Source organism: Eleutherodactylus coqui, chromosome 2 (assembly GCF_035609145.1).
Source record: "Eleutherodactylus coqui strain aEleCoq1 chromosome 2, aEleCoq1.hap1, whole genome shotgun sequence".
NCBI classification, from domain to species: Eukaryota; Metazoa; Chordata; class Amphibia; order Anura; family Eleutherodactylidae; genus Eleutherodactylus; species Eleutherodactylus coqui.
Window position 1 is genome coordinate 41196457 of NC_089838.1, and position 19537 is coordinate 41215993.

General features: G+C 40.3%; 1 protein-coding gene across 38 annotated transcripts in view; it reads right to left on the reverse strand.

Moving 5' to 3' along the window:
• LOC136611242 (protocadherin gamma-A4-like) overlaps window positions 1-19537 on the reverse strand; it is a 292538-nt gene that overhangs the window by 13525 nt on the left and 259476 nt on the right. For 3 of the 38 annotated variants that reach the window (XM_066590636.1, XM_066590635.1, XM_066590647.1), the window contains exon 1: window positions 6209-9453. The exons of 30 other annotated variants lie outside the window; for them this stretch is intronic. In XM_066590636.1, coding sequence (XP_066446733.1) covers window positions 6209-8647 — 2439 coding nt within the window. In that variant the 5' untranslated portion in view covers window positions 8648-9453. 5 more of the 38 variants (XM_066590645.1, XM_066590644.1, XM_066590655.1 and 2 more) reach the window with 3 other exon arrangements.

Sequence of the window (19537 nt, forward strand, 5' to 3'; positions counted from 1 at the left end):
TAACAGGTATCTTTTTCATAAACATTGTTAGCATTTATTCAATTAGCCACCAAAGGTTAAAAAATTTAACCCTTAAAGAAAATAAAATCTGTGTGTAGCAGAGCTAAGGGTGGTTTCACAGCTGAGCTCAGGGATCCGGTTTCCTGTTCTGTTCGGGGAGCAGGAAAGGCTTCCAACGCAGATGTGAAACCACTGTTTGTTATTTAAGATAGTGTATTGAAAAACAGTCTAATTGTGTTGTCATAATTGTAATGACCTCAGTCAGTTATACAAGGGACGGCAGGCAGACATAGGCCTCCTGCACACGGGCGGAAATTCCCCGGTGGGATTTCCCACAGAATTTCCGCCTGTGCATGCTGCCATAGGATTGCATTAGATAATGCAATCCTATGCAGACAGCCGAGATTTGACCGCGTGAAACCCACGCAGTAAACAAATCACGGCATGTTCTATTTCTGTGCGAGCCTCGCACTGTGCATGTGTGGCTCTGTGCCAGCCGGCACATCGCGGTGCAGAGAGAGAAGACACCGGACAGGTGAGTATAAGCTCAATACTGCGGCCTGGGCCGCATCCTGCTACGAGAATTCTCGCAGTGGGATCCGACCCGGCCGTGTGCAGGCGGCCTTACTGAATTATGTTAGAGCATTATCACAGTGGAAAGTAGGCAGTTAAATCACAATTTCAGCTCTGCTACATTTGTAGGATTTTCCAAGGACCTTACATCTTCAATCATCCCAGTGAAATATGCAGAAAATTTCTGAATGTTTTATACTGGCTATAATTTTATTACCATGTGCCAGAGGTGAGCCCTGTGTAACATTCGGCCCTGGACTTGCCCACAAACCTATTTCCACTATTTATGAATAATATAAAAAGTAACAAAAGCTTACATGTGAACAGTCATCCTAATAAATTCCATCACTAATTAGAAACATTCACTTTCACACATCTATAAATAATAGTGAACTTCCGGCTGCTTGCTTCCAGCTGTGGCGTCTTGCACTGTCATATTTGCCGGTACTTCCCGTAGGACGCTATACATGCTGTTTGACACAAAACTTTGCCACAACATCTGTTGTTTATACACAACATACAATGTAACACATTCCTGGCCTCCGCTGAACAGTAATGGGCCAGCTCATATATACTAATACAGCGAAACCTCCTTGAGATGACCACTCAAAATTGCACTGAAAAGTGGTCGTCTTGGGGAAAAGGGTGGGGTCTGCTCAAAGACGATGGACAGTATGCATTAAAAATGGAGGAACTGAACAGGAAATCTGGTCTAGGTAAAGGGGTGACCTTCTCAAGGAAGTGTCATCACTGTATAATGCTGCTAATAGTATAATAATATCAATGAGAGAGGAGAACTCTGTTATTATTAAAAGTGATCTAGATAACAGGAATGTTCTCATCTCCATCAATGAGTTTCATCATCAATTAAGGACTCATGTCCATGGGTGGGTCAGATTCCGCATTAGGGTGCCCACAGTGAAAACCGACCCTGCCGGTGGCCGGCCACCCTGCATACCTGTCCAGATCTGTATGCGCCGCCGCACACGCACAGTACTTTTTTTAAAATAAACTCCTGCTTTCCTGCGGATCGGACGGCTTCCATTGACCCCAATGGAAGCCGTCCATGCAAGAACCGCACTAGAATGGAGCATGCTGCGATTTGTTTTACGCATGCGGAATCCAGAAAACAAATCTTGCAAAATTCAAGTGCGGACTCTCATGGTTCCCTATGGGCTGCTTGAACTCCGGATCTTCTGCCCAGGGCACGCAATTCAAATCCACCCATGGACTTTGGACCTTACAGTACAGAATGTTTAATCCTGATTATAGCAACAGCTTAAAATAATATTTAGAAAAATATATATAAATGTTCATTAATAGTTAAAATGTTTGATAAATGCTCATCCACTAAAGCTCTGAATATTGATTTGTGATTACTATTAACCCCATCATGCCTTCTTGACTCATCAGGTAGGGTATTGTTTCTCACTGTGCAGAACTCCAAGTAGGCATGAGAAGACTTATAAGGTCATACATGTTCCTCTGGGAAGACGTCTCAATGCCTCTGCAGCGCCACCTATTGGAAGGTAACTTCCTGTAAGTCAATGCCAGATCTTCTAACAGGCCTTGTAACATAACTAAGGATACATGCCTAACCACAATGTTAGTCATGTTGAAAGACCTATTAGAAGGTCAGACATTAACTTATTGGGAAGCTACCTTCAAATAGGGGGCACTGCGGAGCCTTTATACCATCTTCCATTTGCATTCTTGACTAATATCACATAAATAGGGGTCTACAAGTCACTGCTAAATATAATAAATATAGTGGTCAGAAAGATTGCAGAGTCAAACACATTTTTAGTATCCCACAGAGTTGCTACTTCAGGGAAACGCTCATTTCCTAAACAATTCCTCATAGTTCAGCTCCCTGTGAGTCATATACAAGGGTGGAGGATGGGAATCGCAGGATTTTGAGTGGAGTTTGATTGTAAAACTACTGGTGATCATTGCAAAATGATGTTACAAGGCATCAGAGATACTGAAGACAATGTATATAACAACTTAGATAGATATGAGATAGATAGATAGATAGATATGAGATAGATAGATAGATATGAGATAGATAGATAGATATGAGATAGATAGATAGATATAAGATAAATAGATATAGATAGATATGAGATAGATAGATAGATATGAGATAGATAGATATAAGATAAATAGATATAGATAGATATGAGATAGATAGATAGATATGAGATAGATAGATAGATAGATATGAGATAGATAGATAGATAGATAGATATGAGATAGATAGATAGATGTGAGATAGATAGATAGATATGAGATAGATACATACATACGATTGAATATATTGATTCATTAGTATTCATAAGATACAGACTCTACAAATATATTTCTGCAGTTTCCTGCCTGTGACCCAAAGTGAACCTGATGACTACACCCCTTTTCCCCAGAAAATCAAATAATCAAGGGATTTCCTGCAACTCCAATGCCGAAATTATTTCTGTCACATGCTGAATCATCATTTTCCATAGCTATCAACATTTGCGTTAATGCAACATTATTCTAGATGGTTTTAGCTGTTTTGTGTTTTTATACTAGTAAGTTTTGTATGAATATTATTTCTAACTTTTAACAGCTTTTTTCTGCACTATATATAATTCTAATCATAGAAATTCTTAAACATACAGTAGACAATTTAGCATGGAAACACAGGATATTCTCAGGATTGGCCATCAATATCTGATCAGTGTGACTCTGCTACTTGGGATCCCCACTGATTAGTTAATTGAAGAAGCCACAGACAGATGAGATATTGATGGCCTGTTAGTTTTTAGAGGCTAGATGACACATTTAATTATAATACATAGATTTATACACCTAAAAAAGCCTGGAAAGTCTTTGAGTCATCTGCAATTCACAGCTATTTCTTAGTTATCTTGATGTCTCAAATGGAAATCCAGCATGGTTAGAAGAAATAGACAATCAAAGGGGTCGTGTCGAAATGACCTCCTCGGTTCATATGCCCTAATAGAGCTCATGAACATCACTGAGAAGGTGGTCCCCTGCTGGGGACCCCCTCTATTTCCTACAACGGAGATGTGCTCTGTAGAAGCAGCTCCTTCCTTGCAGAATGTCTGCTGTTCTAATATTGCAAGAGGGCCATCCTGTGACACTCACTATATCTTCCCTGCAGTACACGGTGCAAGGAAAATGCCAGAATAGCCCCAGTTTCCTCTGGCAGAATCAGCTGTTTGCTGGGGTGCCAGGGGCTTTTTTTGGGGGTGATTAAGTGATATCCTCAAACACAGCACTGAAATATCCACAGTGTCCTATAAATGCAACAAATATACCCTTCAGAGTTGCAGGAAAGCTTGGTGAGATCATATGGTGGAGCTATAATTGGAGCTATAATGGCTGCTACTCAACTTTCCTATAAACAGATGTAACTAGGAAATATTTGCATAAAATTCTCAACAATTTTTCCTAAAAGCTCACAGATTTATGGTTATTTTCTAAATTTTATGACGAAATGCAATATAATGCAAAAACACTTTAACAGCTATGTCCTGCCCCTTTTCTTACACTTGAATTATGCTATAAATGCTATGAAAGCAATATAAAACATATAAAGCATTTAAAATAAAGTGAAATAAGACCTTGTGCACATTTGGTGTATTATTGCTCTGCACAACCTCTGAGTAGCATGGAGATGTAATAGGGCACCCATAGCAGTCCATGGTGCCCTACTGTAGCTCTGAATGCCTCTGATTTCATATGGGGACATGTAGGGTTGTTGCTTGCAAATATCATATGCTCCATCAGAAGCTGCATTATGTAAGTACTGCATGATCCTCTAAATGCATTGTACCGTACTGAGTACCATATACTGAAAGGTGAATTTTACACATAGTAACAATCCTGAAAATGTAAGCAAATGATACACAATTGAAATGATACAAATTAATAGGTTTTGATCCTATATTTCAAAGTGAATGCTATATATAATCAGCAGTGATATTACACTGCAGGATGCATATTAGCAGCAGAGTTGATAATCTTGAATGGCTTGTGCACAACCTAGCCGTACTGTAGATATAAGAGGTTTAGAAGATTTATCTGTGCTGTTGGTATTACCTAATGCCTCTTACAGTTACAGGTAGGAGCAGGTGATCTAACCTGTTCTCAGATGTCGGAAGGAGACAAACTGTTGTTCAGTCTGTTTGCTATTCTATGATTATGCAGGGACATACGCTAAGACTGAGTTATAGTGTATCAGAACCTGATAAATAGGAGTTAGAACTAAGGGTATCGTACTGCATTATTATAGTACTACTATATATTCACAGTACTGTACTGAGATTACCATCATTTACATTGCTCATTTTCCCCAATGGGGCTCCCAAACTAATTTCCGTAGCTCAAACGCATACACAAGCGCATTTTATAAATATCGGGTAACCCCTAGTATCTCTGAGTATGGTATGAGATCCACAAAACTAAGAGAAAACATATATACAAAGATACAGTGCCACAAGGTAACAGTGCCAATCACTAGGTTGCCGCATTGCCCATATAGTACTTTTTAAGGTAACATTCACTGTGGGTCATAGTGATGGAGACACTGATATGTATGCAATGTTTTCCTGTTACGCTTAAAGATGTTGCTTGGGATTTCTACATGAAAAAAGTTATGTTACTGGTAGACATACTGTGTGCTGTAGCAAAAACCTAAAATATTCTTAAAGGGGTTGTCCCGAGGCAAAACATCAAAATTTTAAATTAGCCCATTCCCCCTGTCACCCCCCGGCATAAAATAGCACTTTAAAGCGGTTTTTAAACCGCTTGCTACTCACCGATGTGATGAAATATGAACTTATAAAAATCTCCCTAAGATGGCCGCCGGTCCTTTCCCAGGGATGCACCGCGGTTTTTCCCCATGATGCGGGTCTTCTCCCATGGTGAACCATGGGCTCTGTGCGGTCCATTGCCGATTCCAGCCTCCTGATTGGCTGGAATCGGCACACGTGACGGGGCAGAGCTACGCGATGACGCGTAGAAGGGGGCGGAGCCAGAACGCCGCTCGTGCCCAGACCGACCAGAAGGGAGAAGACCCTTCTGCGCAAGTGCGTCTAATTGGGCGATTAGACGCTGAAATTAGACGGAGCCATGGAGACGGGGACGCCAGCAACGGAGCAGGTAAGTGAATAACTTCTGTATGGCTCATATTTAATGTGCGATGTATATTACAAAGTGCATTAATATGGCCATACAGAAGTGTATAACCCCACTTGCTTTCGTGGGACAACCCCTTTAAGTATCATAATTACTGGCATATTAGAACAATAAACCAAGTTCGAAAGACTTAAGCATTGTAACCTACAAATCAGTTTCCCAGTGAGGTTGCATGGATCAGTCACTGGACCCCACTGCCTATCAGAATAGAGCTGATCTGTCATAGGTGGGTGTAATGGGCGGCGAAATACCTAAATGAGTCAATCTACATGCAGTATTAACAGTAAGATGCTTTACTGAAATTAACCCTACAAAGTTAGCTTGTGATAGATGAATACAAAGCACTACTGTATATGAATCATCACTCAACCAAAATCACATAATACGACATATACCAAGTAATTACAATGACAAATGGGATATTTCTCACCTGAGAAGGAACTCTCATGTCATTAACATCCGTAGTGTTGATTTTATTGAACACCTCTCCCGTTGTAGGATGTGAAAATGGCTGCAGAAGTGTGAGATTGATGTTTTCTGCTCCTTGAGAAAAGTATGTTTGGAAGCGATGGCTTTCTGGGTTGTCTGGATCCATTCTAGCCTCCATGTACTTTAGAGTGCCATCCGTATTGAAATTAAGTGCAGGTTGTTGTATCCCGTGACAAAGGTCTGGATTTGACCGATTTAAAAACCAGCAGGGATACTGGCACACATGCTCGTCTTTCTTAAAACATTTTACTACCAATAGTATTAAAGTACCCAAAAATGCCAAAGTAATGGCCATCAATGAAATGACCAGGTACATGAGGATGTCAGTGCTATTTCCAGAATTCAGAAGCAATAAGGATGTTTTCGTGTTCTCGGCATTGCTCATTAACGCTACAAGTAGTGTAATAGTAATGGATAAAGATGGATGACCCTTATCACTGATAGACAATACAAGCTTCTGCTGGGATCCATCAGTTGACAAAAAATTCCTGACAGTTTTTATTTCTCCAGAATGAGAAGATATGTTGAAGGGGAAATCATCGGACGGATTCACAAAACTATAGGATAGCAAAGCATTGAGGCCTGAATCTAAGTCCACTGCAGACACTTTCGTGACCATATAACCCACTGGCACAGTCTTTGATATATTTAGATGACTGGTGGGCTCTTTGGAAAGCTTTGGGTATACTAAAGTTGGAGGGTTATCATTGACATCCAATATAAAAACAAATAAAGTCGTGTTGGTAAAGAGTTTGGGATCTCCGTCATCCTCTACTTGAACAATGATTTCTAAAACATTGACCTGTTCAAAGTCAAAAGAACATGTGGCGTAAATAACTCCACTCATTGGGTTGACCGATACGAAAGCCGAGACAGGTAAACCTTTAGGCTGGTTTTCAATTAGAGAATATGTAAACTTAGCGTTCTTTCCTTTATCTCGATCAAAAGCAGATAATGTATAAAGTAGACGTCCAGGTTCATTGTTTTCATGAATAAATGTATTGAAATCTTGATTTAGAAACATCGGTGGATTATCATTAACATCAGAAACATTAACTGTAATTGTTGCCTGAGATGACAAAGATGGAGATCCCATATCGTTGGCCGTCAATACTATTTCATAGAGGGAAACATTTTCTCTATCAAGGAAGTTACTTACAATTAAAGCATAGTGGTCCTTGAACGACTTAATTTGAAAAGGTCCATCAGGTGACAGAGTAACCTGAACTTCTCCATTTTTTCCTGAATCCATGTCAAGTACAGAAAAAAGTCCAAAAGTTGTTCCAATAATGGTGTCCTCTGGAATCTCACCCAACATGGATGTTAACAGTATCTGTGGCACGTGATCATTGACATCTACAATGGCTATCTGAACTGTGCAGCTGCCCTCCATTTGTGGAATTCCTTTGTCCTTTGCCCGTACAGTTATTTCATAAGCGTTAGAACTTTCAAAATCTAAAACCCCATTTGTCCTAATTATGCCTGTGTCTGGTTCGAGAGAAAACAACTGTCTGACAGAGACTGGTGTGCGACCATCCAACAAGTATTCTATTTCAGCATTCAAACCTTCATCCAAGTCTGAAGCATGTATCTGAATTATTGGGGTGTTCACAGGCAGATTCTCCGTCACATTTACTTTGTAAAATGTCCATTGAAATATCGGAGCATTGTCATTGAAATCTATAATAACGATCGTTATCTGTGTCGTACCAGACTTTGGAGGTTTACCACCATCAAAGGCAGTGAGAATGAGTTGATAGTCTCCTCTCTCTTCTCTGTCCAGAGCCTTTTCTATGACCAGCTCTGGAGATGGAGCACCTTCACTGGGACTTCTCGTAGACAGTGAAAAGTACATGTGTGGACTTAAACTATATTGTCTAACACCATTGATGCCTGAATCCCGATCTTGAGCTTCTTCTAAAGGAAATCTGGCACCTGGATGTGCAAATATCTCTGTTATACTTATCATCTGCTCCGTGCTTGGAAACATAGGAGAATTGTCATTGATATCTACAATTTCAATTTCCACTCTATGCAATTCCAAAGGCTTTTCGAGCACAACTTCTACCGCCAATGTACATTGTGTACTAGAGCCGCACAAACTTTCTCTGTCTATGGTTCTGTTTACAAAAAAGGCACCACTTTGTTGGTCCACAGCAAAGAACTGACCAGCTCCTGATGACCTTAGCTGTATCCTACGTTCAGACATAATAGCTGCTGGTAGACCCAAATCATCTGTAATATTGCCAACTAACGTGCCTGTTTCTGCCTCCTCCAACACTGAATATTGAAGGCTCTCAGAAGATCCACTGTTGTTACAAGAAAAAAATAGAATGATTACTTGCCATTTCCAAGCTATTGTGGAGATTTGCAGGCCCATTATTTCAATGTCTTCCCTTGTATATGCCAATATCTTCCCTTGTATATGTCCTCCTGAAGGCACATTTGAATGTATAGAGCCCAGCCCAGATCACAAATATGCACAGGGTTTACATTGTAGTGTCAGCTGTGCATTCTGACATACAGAATATGGACATGGAGATTACTGAACTGCAGTATGGGGAGGAGAGAAAATCACATTCTTCTAAATGTTACAAGGTAGCGTAGCTTTTAGATAACTAAGTACATATAGGAGCAAAAAGTAAGGAAGAAGTTTTGAAAGCAATGACTAGTATAATGTATTTAAAATGTGCTATCATGTCATTTAGAAATGCAGCATTAGCTCTATTTTTACATCTTTTACTTCAACATATGTTGAAAACTATCCTTTTTTTTAACACTGTAGTTATGTGGAAGTTGGACAGCATCTTCCAAGATATCGGTTAAAAGTATGTCAGTGCACTGAAGTCCATGTAAACAATGATTGGGGAATATACTGCCCTCTGCTGGATCTTCTTAATGCACGTGGAATGTAAAATCTAGAAGTAGGCTGTCCGCGGCTCATTACCAGCATGTGCTCTAGCTTGTATATCAGTATAGCTGCTTTAGAAATGGCAGTAACACCTAACAAAAACAACTGTCACTGTTAAAAAAAAAACTTTTTTTTTCTGAAAGAGTATATCGTTTTGTCCATCTATTTATAAATATTGCACTTTATAAAGCGTGCCTAGAAGTATAAAAGCAACAGCGGCTTAAATATGAAATTGTTACAATGTATCTATTATACAGCATATAAAACCCACACTAAGCCCTATCTCACCTGAACTGTGCCCCTCCACTCGAACTGCTCAGAAATAGCATCATCGCTATCATTGACTAGTTGCTTTAACTGAGGAAAGTTCAAAGACTTCATCATATTCAGCGTGTCCCTATTAATGTCTGAAGAACCGTCTGGGCCAGTCTTGGAGTATTGGTTTTGCTGACTCCCTGGCATCGTAGACACCTCCATGTATCTGAGCGTGCTGGTGGGGTTCAGCTGTAAGGTTTTGTGGGTGTGCGCCATGTAGTGCTTCAGTTCCGAATCTCGCATTTCCTGTTTGTTCCTAAGGCATTTCGTTAGCAGAATAATTAATGTAATGAATGACACTATGCTGATGGCAACTAGAGAGATGATAAGATACATAGTTACATTGGGGGCTTGTTTGGCCTCAGATAGTAGATCTGTCGAATAGTGGCTTTCTTTGGATGAACCATCCTCTAGAGAAATGAGTACGGTAGCTGTAGCAGACAATGCAGGCGTCCCTTTATCTTTTACTACAATACAGAGGTTTTGCACTGGAGAGTCTGTCTCTTGGATGCTTCGAGCCAATCGGACTTCGCCAGTGTTAGGAGTAACCTTAAATAATGAGAGATCCGTCGCTTTTGCAATGCTGTAATGGAGCCATGCATTGTATCCAGAATCAGCATCAATCGCTATCACTTTAGTTATCAAAGAACCAACCTGAAGAGAGCGTGGAACTGGCTGCTGCGCTGGAGCATGTCGGGAATTTCCGGGGTAAAGTATTGAAGGGTGATTATCATTTTCATCCAGAATATGCAAATAGACCGTACTGTTAGATGATAACTTGGGAGTTCCAGAATCCTCTGCTCTGATTGTGAACTGAAGAACTTGAGCTTGTTCATAATCAAATGATTGCTGAGCGTAAATATTCCCATTTTGAGTGTCCATGTAAATAAAGGACATGGCCGGAGACCCATTGATCAGACTGTTAAATATAGAGTAGGTGATGTGCGCATTTTCTCCAAAATCCTTGTCAGATGCTGAGACGGTACAAAGTAAGGCTCCCGGTTTATTGTTTTCTTTTATGTCGACATTGATGACCGATCTTTCAAAACTTGGCGGGTTATCGTTGATATCTGTGACAGTTATGTTTATTGCCGTTTGTGTTTTAAGTTGCGGTTCTCCTAAATCTGTCGCCTGAAGTGCAATCGTATATTGACTCGCACGTTCTCTGTCCAGGAATCCATCTGTAACTAAGGAATAGTGGTTTTGGGTAGATGTGATAGTGAATGGAAGATCTGGAGAAATTTCCAAGTGCACTTCCCCATTTTTGCCACTATCTTGGTCGCTAACTCTTAAGAGTCCCACAGTGGTTCCTGGAGGCGTATCCTCTGGAATGGATGACACCAAAGATGAGATAAGAATTTCAGGAGCATTATCATTGACATCTTCAATGTCGACTTGGATTACACAATGTCCCTCCATTTCTGGCACCCCGTGATCCAAAGCCTTGACGGAGATTTCATAAGAATGATGTTTTTCAAAATCCAGTTGTCCCTTAAGTCGTATTTCTCCTGTTTTACTGTCCAGGCTAAATATATTGGTTATGTCCTCCGATGATATATCTTCAAAGGTATAGCTGATCTCACCATTTGGGCCTTCATCTTTATCTGTCGCACTCAGTCTTATGATGAGTGTATTTAATTGTGCATTCTCTTTTAGGCTAATTTTATAGAACGCATTGTCAAAAACTGGAGCATTGTCATTCTGATCTATCACTGTTATAGTAATCAAGCTTGTTCCAGATCTACGTGGACTTCCACCATCAAAGGCAGTTAGAACCAATTTGTGCTCCGCTTGTTCTTCCCTATCTAGAGCTTTTTCTAGAACAAGAACAGGCGAGGGTCTTTCATTTTTTCGAGTCTGTACATTTAAAGAAAAGTACTTGTTCTGACTTAATGTGTAGGAGCTCACAGAGTTGATGCCCAAATCAGGATCCTGGGCCTTTTCTAGAGGAAATCTAGTACCAACTGCAGCAAGCTCTGTAATTTTAATAGTACGTTCTGCATTCTGAAATACAGGTGAGTTATCATTTGTATCTAGAATCTCTATTTCCAAGCGATAAAGTTCCAGAGGCTTCTCAAGAACAATTTCCACAGGCAGAACACAGTTTACATTTGTGCCACATAATTTTTCTCTGTCTATTCTACTCCTTACTATAATAGATCCACTCTCTAGATTGAGAGCAAAGTATTGTTGGCTTTGTTCAGACCCCAGCCTCAGAGCTCGTTCAGAAATCCCTGCTCCGTTTAATCCCAGATCCTTAGCAACGTTGCCTACTAAAGTCCCAGGCTCTGACTCTTCAAGTAAAGAATATCTCAGCTGTGCAGTAGCTAGTTTCAAGATACTGACAAAAAATAAACCCATTACTTGCCAGTGCCACGAACTGCAGTCTCCTTTCCGCTCCATTGGTAAATGTTTCAAGACGAAAGGTGATAAAGTGGCAAAATATAATCAACACGACGTGAGAGACAGTAGAGCAGCTCTGTCTTTTTCAATGTGCTTTGTAGATCTGCTTTGCTGAACTGCTGTCACTTTCGTGTGCCGCTTGCAGACATTGAATTGTCAACAATAGAGTTCTCATGAGGAGAAATCATGTTGCCATCTAGTGGTGAATACCTAAATAGCAGGTGAATAACAATGAACATTCAGAGCTTATGAGGATGCTTTAGTTTTCACATAGCAACAAAGGTATTAATCGCTCTTAAAACCTCAACAGAGCCTCCCTGATCTTTGTTAAATGATCAGATTACAAAATTAATCAAGATGGACCTTAAGCCATAAACAAAGAGACGCTGCAAAGTGTTCAAAAACATGTTCAATAACAAAAGACAAAAATGTATCAAATGGAATACACCTAATAAATATATGAGTATCAAAACACGCTGACAAAAACAAAACACATGCAGCAGCCCAACCATAATATGCCAGAATTATTAAGCAACCTGTGCTAAAAACTGAAGGAAATGCCTGTGTGTCCTTAAGGATATATTGTATTCAATGCAAGTGAAGTATAATATTCTGCATTTCTAAACGTATAAAACTTATTTAATCAGAATGAAGGTGATAAATGCTCTTAATGAACAATGTCAAATAGCTTTCATATAATTTTTGCTAACTCACTCCTTGAAATGATAAAAGAACTAAAATATATATATTTTTTTATAAAGGGATCCCTGTTGTATATACTGTACGTACCTTGGTGCTTATACAAACCAATCAGAGCTCAGATTTCACTTCTTAAACTGAGTTAAATGAAAACTGCAACTAAGTCAGCTGTCCTGTTGGAGATCATACACATCTGTGTCAGAGGGTCTGTTCAGAGCCTTTGTTGCAGATTTCTATTATACTCCAGGTACAAAATAGCGCAGCATTGTGTGCTTTCTATCCTGGAAAAAGCCAGAGAGCCAGAAAGACCCCATTAAAATTAGGGACGTCCATTCCATGCTTGTTCGTCTCTGTCTTGTGATTGAAAAGACTTTTCGTTTTTTTGACCCTAAGATGGAATGTGAAGACAAAAACTCTAGTTTTCAATTGTAATAACTGATCACTAAGGCTGCCTGTCCACGGTCGAATTTTCACTGCGTTCCCTGCGGCAATAATCCGGCCACGGGGAATGCAATAAACGCTTTCCGTAGCGTTGCCATGAAAAGCGCAGACCCCTGTCCATGAGCGGAGAATCATAGCAATTTGCCGTGATTCTCCGCGGTGAGCCTATCTGTCAGATAGGCTCAGTGCGGAGAACCGTCAGCCCTCCCCTGCTCCTGGGCGGCAGCTTGGCTCGCTACGCCCGTGGACAGGCAGTCTAAACAGTTTCTAACTTTACAATAAACTCACCTCCCGCTGAAGTGTGTGTTTACAAACATCAATGACCAATGAAAAAACCCCAGTTCCCTCTCTCCTATTCAAATATCTTAAAATTGTTGACCATATATAGTATAATCAGCATCACTGTACTCATTATATAATGCCAACATATGCTACAGTTCTTTACGGAGTTTATCATCACTCACAAGGTTCCCCGTCCCAACAATATAAATTCTCAGATCAGTATGTCTTCTGAAATGTGGAAGAAAACCCACTCAGACTTGTGGATAAGATACAAACTCCATGCAGATGTTGCTATTGGTTGGATGCTTACCTCGGACGACAGCATTGCAAGACAACAGTGCCAACTACTGAGCCATCAGGATTTAGATTTTAGATACATTGTTGAAAAATCATCATTACAGCAGAAACCAGAATGTTATCGTTTTCAGTAAGAGAAACAAAACAATCTTGTAAGTATGATACCTTTTATTGGCTAACAAATAGGAATGATGTTACAAGGCCTAAGTAGCCTTGGAAGCTTGCTATAACATCATTTCTATTTGTTAGTCATTAAAGGGTATCATATATACAAGATTGCTTTGTTTCCCTTCCTGAGAGCAGTAATCTTTTGTTCTGCAGGGTAACACAGCACCAAACTTTTTTTTTAGCAGAGACCATTTTCTATTGTGCCTATTTAATTCCCAACCATTGTTGTGAAAACCTCTATAAAGGGTCAAACGTTGATTTGAAGGCATGTTGCCATCCAATAGGTGGCGCTGCAGAGGTATTGTTGCATCTTTTTATTGACATAAACAACCTGTAGCACAGATGTGCCCTGCCTTATCTTTTGTCTTGGCTTAACATATCCCAAGCTGAGTAGTGCATGATGATCCAACCCCATCAAAAAAGGATATATAGCTGTGATGAATGCCTCTAATTGATACCATCCATTGGCCCTCTGACTACCATGTCAAAAAGTATGTTTTTAAATATATGTTTTTTAATGGATGGTGTGAGAATGTATTGATTTTGCATCTGAATAAATTGGGCTCCTTAAAGAAATACAACAAAAGCCAAGGAAAAGCACATCTGTATTTATGTAGTAAATAGTTTTCTTTTAATATAGAGCTAATACTGTACCTCCAAATTTAGCAAGGTTCAGCTGCCAGACCATTGTGAAATATAACTTTTGGAATTTCCAAAACTAATTGACATTTCTAATGTCCTATAAAACAGCAGGAAGCGATTAACCACATGGTTGGGACCAGAAATTTAGACTCTTTTGCTTCCAAATTCAAGGTTTGAAAAATATTAGTATACACCATTTGGTTTTCTGGAGTTACCATACTGTAAGCCCTCATGTCCATGGACGGGCCGGATTCCGCATGTGGGAGAAGGCAGCGGAATACAACCCTGCTCATGGCCGAGGACAGTGTTTACCTGTCTGGGTCTTCACTGCAGATCTGCACAGAAGCGCTGGAGGGCGTGCCGCCGCACATGTGCAGTAGAGATTTAGTTTTTAAAATCTCCTGCTTTCCCATGGAATCTGCGGCCCATCCACAATTCAATTGCGGACGGGCCGTGGATCATACGGCTTCCATTGACTTCAATGGAAGCCATCCATGCGGGAATTGCAGCAAAACGGAGCATGCTGCGATTTGTTTTCCGGACTAGAAAGTCCGCAAAACCAATCTGCATGTTTTAGTTAGGCTGCGGATGCCCATGCTTCGCTATAGGCGACTTGAATTGCGGATTCCGCAATTCAAATTTACCCGTGGACATTGGGCCTAAAACTGAGTGCAGGACAACTCTTGAGAAATGCAGGACCAATGGGTATTCTGCTCCATGTACAACTGGATTAGAAAAGCTTGGCAGAGCAACAGTCTCTGCCCAACTGCAACCTGTAAATATGGCAAGGACTTAAAACAACACCAGGTTGGTCGGATTGCCATATTTGCTCCACTTTTCTAATAAGAAAAGTGAAAAAGATGCTTTTTAATATGTCAAGAAAGTGGCGCAGGGGTCTCATATCTTTAAAAAACAATTGTGTCAGAAAACTGAAGACATAAATGCATCGATAGATCGTCCATAATGTATATTTGATATCTATCCATATACATATTGTTTCTGAAATAATGCTATTGACATACACATGTAAATGTTACCTGTTTAATCAAATCTGTCGATGATGAGTCACTTAGAGCATTAATTCCAATCCCTGAATCATCCAACTCTATTCGATTGTCCGTTGGAGCAGTTTGTGCTGGTTTGAGAAATGCAAATTCATTTTCGGTTGAGTCTAGTGCTACAGATATATCATGTGAATATGGCAGAGTTGATGCTGCATAATTCACAGGGAATCTTGGTCCAACTTGCGAATACATATCTGCAGTCAGGTATCCAAATGCTTTAGGATGACTTGACTTTGACATCCTCCATTTGGATATTATAGCAGCCATAATGGTCAAAGTAAAGAGAAAAGATATTGCTGCCAAAGCTATAACTAAATAGATATTCAAATTGGATGAGAAGTCCGAGTTCTCTGATTGGGAATCTATCTTGGAAATGTCTTGCTGAAAATTTTCTGCCACTACGAGCGTTAGGGTGACGGTGGCAGAAAGAGGTGGAGTCCCGTGGTCCTTCACAATAACTACAACAGTGTGTTTCAATGTCTCTTTTTCTTCAAAACTACGGGATGTTCTGATTTCGCCGCTGTACCGACCAATAGTGAAGGACGACGTTTCTGGGCTGCTCTGGAACTCATAAGATAACCAGGCATTGTGCCCAGAATCTGCATCTACTGCCACCACTTTGGTTACTAAATGCCCTTTCTGAGAAGAACGAGGTACTGTCTCAAACTGCGCTGACCCACTTCTTCCACTGGATGGATACAGAATCTTAGGATGATTATCATTTTGATCTATGACATAAATTCTTGCAGAGACATTGCTGGACAATCGAGGACTTCCATTATCTTCAGCCATTATTTTAACTTCAAACTCCCGCAAGTGCTCATAATCAAATAGTCGTTGAGCATAAAGGTCTCCAGTTTCAGAGTTTATTGAAATGTATGACGATACTGGCACATCCTCTATATTGCTATTAATGATAGAGTATCGAATTTTACCATTATCTTTAAAGTCCAGATCCGATGCCTGAACTGTAACGAGTAAAGAACCTGCAGCTTTGTTCTCTGGGATGTACACATCATATCCTGTTTGGTCAAAAACGGGTGAATTATCGTTCACATCTGTTACTTCCACCCGAATGGTTTTGTTGGTGGATAGAGGAGGAGATCCTCTATCTGTAGCAGTAATTATAATGTTGTAGACATCATTGGCTTCTCTGTCCAAGGTATCTGATGTTTGGAGTCTATAGTAGTTGCTAGAGGATGTCAATATTTCAAAAGGCAATGAGTCTGTGATTATACAGGAGATATCTCCATTCGCTCCTGAGTCTACATCACGTATGTTAATAAGTGCAATCAGTGTCCCTGGTAAAGCGTCTTCAGGTATTGTGTTGGAGATGGATGAAAGAACTATCTCAGGTACATTGTCATTTGCATCAATGATCTTCACAATCACTTTTGAATGGGAGACCAGGCCTCCTCCATCCTCTGCCTCAATGATCATGTCATAGCTCTTAGTTGTTTCGTAATCCAGATGACCTTTTGTTCTAATTTCTCCCGTTTTGGGATCTATGGAGAACATCTGTTGGGCTATTTTGTTGATATGGCTGAAGGAGTAGGTGACCTGTCCATTTATACCTTCATCTTCATCAGTGGCTTCTAACTGCAACACCAGTGAATTGACTGGGACATTTTCAGCCATGCTAACCTGGTACAGCTCTTTTTTGAATACAGGCGGATTATCATTTATGTCACTGACACTTATTTTAATGACAGCTGTCCCAGTCTTTATAGGCTGACCTCCATCCACAGCTGTTAGAATAATTTCATAAGATGACTGCTGCTCTCTGTCTAGCATCTTCTGTAACACTAGTTCTGGGTATCTTCTACCATCGCCGCTTATTTTTTCCCGTAGATTAAAATAATTGTTTTCAGAAATTCTGTAGGTTTGTAAAGAGTTAATTCCAACATCTGGGTCCACTGCATTTACAAGTACAAATTTTGTTCCTGGTTGGATCAATTCGCTTATTTCTAAATTAATAATGCTCTTGGAGAACACAGGAGGATTATCATTAATATCCTGAATGTCAACCATTACAGGAAACACAGACAAAGGATTTTCAGCTATAGCTTCAATGTTTAGTACACAACTGGATGCGGTCTCACAAATAGTCTCTCTGTCTATTTTCTCTGAGACGTACAGATTGCCATCCTCCAGGTTAACATGAAAGAAAGTCTCTGCATTTACAGATGAGATGCGGAATTTTCTCATTGCCAACTGCTTAATATTTAAACTCAGGTCTTTAGCAATAGTCCCTACCAAGAAGCCTGTCTTTGTCTCTTCAGGAATTGAATAGCGAAGCTGACCAGAAACAGCCTGAAGCCTACAACAGAGTAATACAAAGCAGATTACTTGCCATTCCATTGTACTCCAAGTTCTTCTGTTATGGTTTCCTGGAGAACCAATGCAAGAAATTATGATCTGTCTCTGATGTGCAGCAGAAATATCCTCCACGCCTGCTGTAATGGGTCAGGATATAACGTACAATCCACTGTCTTTGTGAGTCTTACAATCCAGTGTATCACAGGAGGATGTCTGTCGTTAGTCTGCGCTGTCTATTTACTGAAAACTCCAACGGACGTCCACATTTAACAATGTCGCCAAACTGAGCAACAGTGACACACAGTGCCCTACCTAGGAACTGCAGTACTATTGCTTTATTATAGGGATTGCCTTCTTTTATGTAATGATGTATCGATTTCATCCGTCTCTCAGATATACTTACATACTTTACTTTTATAGTAATTTATACTAGGTAATCACACATGCACTCCATACTCTAATTTCCATACTCTAATTTTCTAATTTAGCTAAGATATATACCAGAGTTCTAGAAATATAACACACATGTACCGTATATATTGCCATCCATCACCGATGTATAGTTTATCTTATCTTGAGAAATGTCAAACACAAAAAAGAAAAAAAAAACAAGACAAAGGCGCTCAGGGAGATGTTCCTCCTATATAATTATGGATGCAAATCGGATCAAATATGTAAAGGAAGCAACTTCGTTCACTGGGGAGGTGTAGTATGCTTCATTTTATAACTATTCTTATCCTTGCCCTGGAGCGCTGTCCTGTTTTTGAGTTCTTTGTTCACATCTTAAGAAAACACTTTTTTTAAAAGTCCAGACAACTTCAACTTGTCATCAATATCAGAACTAGAGATGAGCGAGCATACTCGCTAAGGACAATTGCTCGAGCGAGCATTGTCCTTAGCGAGTATCTCCCCGCTCGGAGGAAAAGGTTCGGCTGCCGGCGCGGGTGACAGGTGAGTTGTGGCCATGAGCAGGGGGGAGCAGGGGGGAGAGAGGGAGAGAGATATCCCCCCTCCGTTCCTCCCCACTCTCCCCCGCCGCCCCCCGCCTGCCGCCGGTAGCCGAATCTTTGCTCCCGAGCGGTCAGGTACTCGCTAAGGGCAATGCTCGATCGAGTAATTACCCTTAGCGAGTATGCTCACTCATCTCTAATCAGAATCTAAAAATCAACAGGATGCAGTGACATCATTTGCAGCAATTGGTGAAGCGGTGCTACTGTCAGCATGTAGCATGCACTTAAACACTGGCTTATAGGTATTGAACTACACTATTATGTCCTCCAGAGAAGAAAAAAAAACAAATGGAAGCCAAGTCACACAGAATCCAAAGCTAATAAAAGAGATTTGCAAAAAATAGAGCTCAAAGTTCGCACCTATGGACTTGGTTTGCCAAATGAATGTCAATGGTTCCATTGGGGTTTCAGTAGCATTTTCAAGTATTCAAATGAAATCCCCTGCCAGAAAGGTTAATGGAGAGTTTTAATGCTCTCTTTCACTACTTGCAATTAGCGCCCATTTACATCCCATTTTCTTCTCTGCTGCTGGGTTCCGTCACAGGTTTCTGTCTGGATCACTGAAAACAAGACCCAAATGAACCAAGGCTTCCATGGATGAAACCTCCTCAAACAAAGACCAACAGATCTACGTTTATGCAGCTTTCCTTTGATTTGATGTTATTCTTTCCAGCTCAAAAAGCTGGAAATGAATGGAAAGCTGCTGCAATAGAGATCTA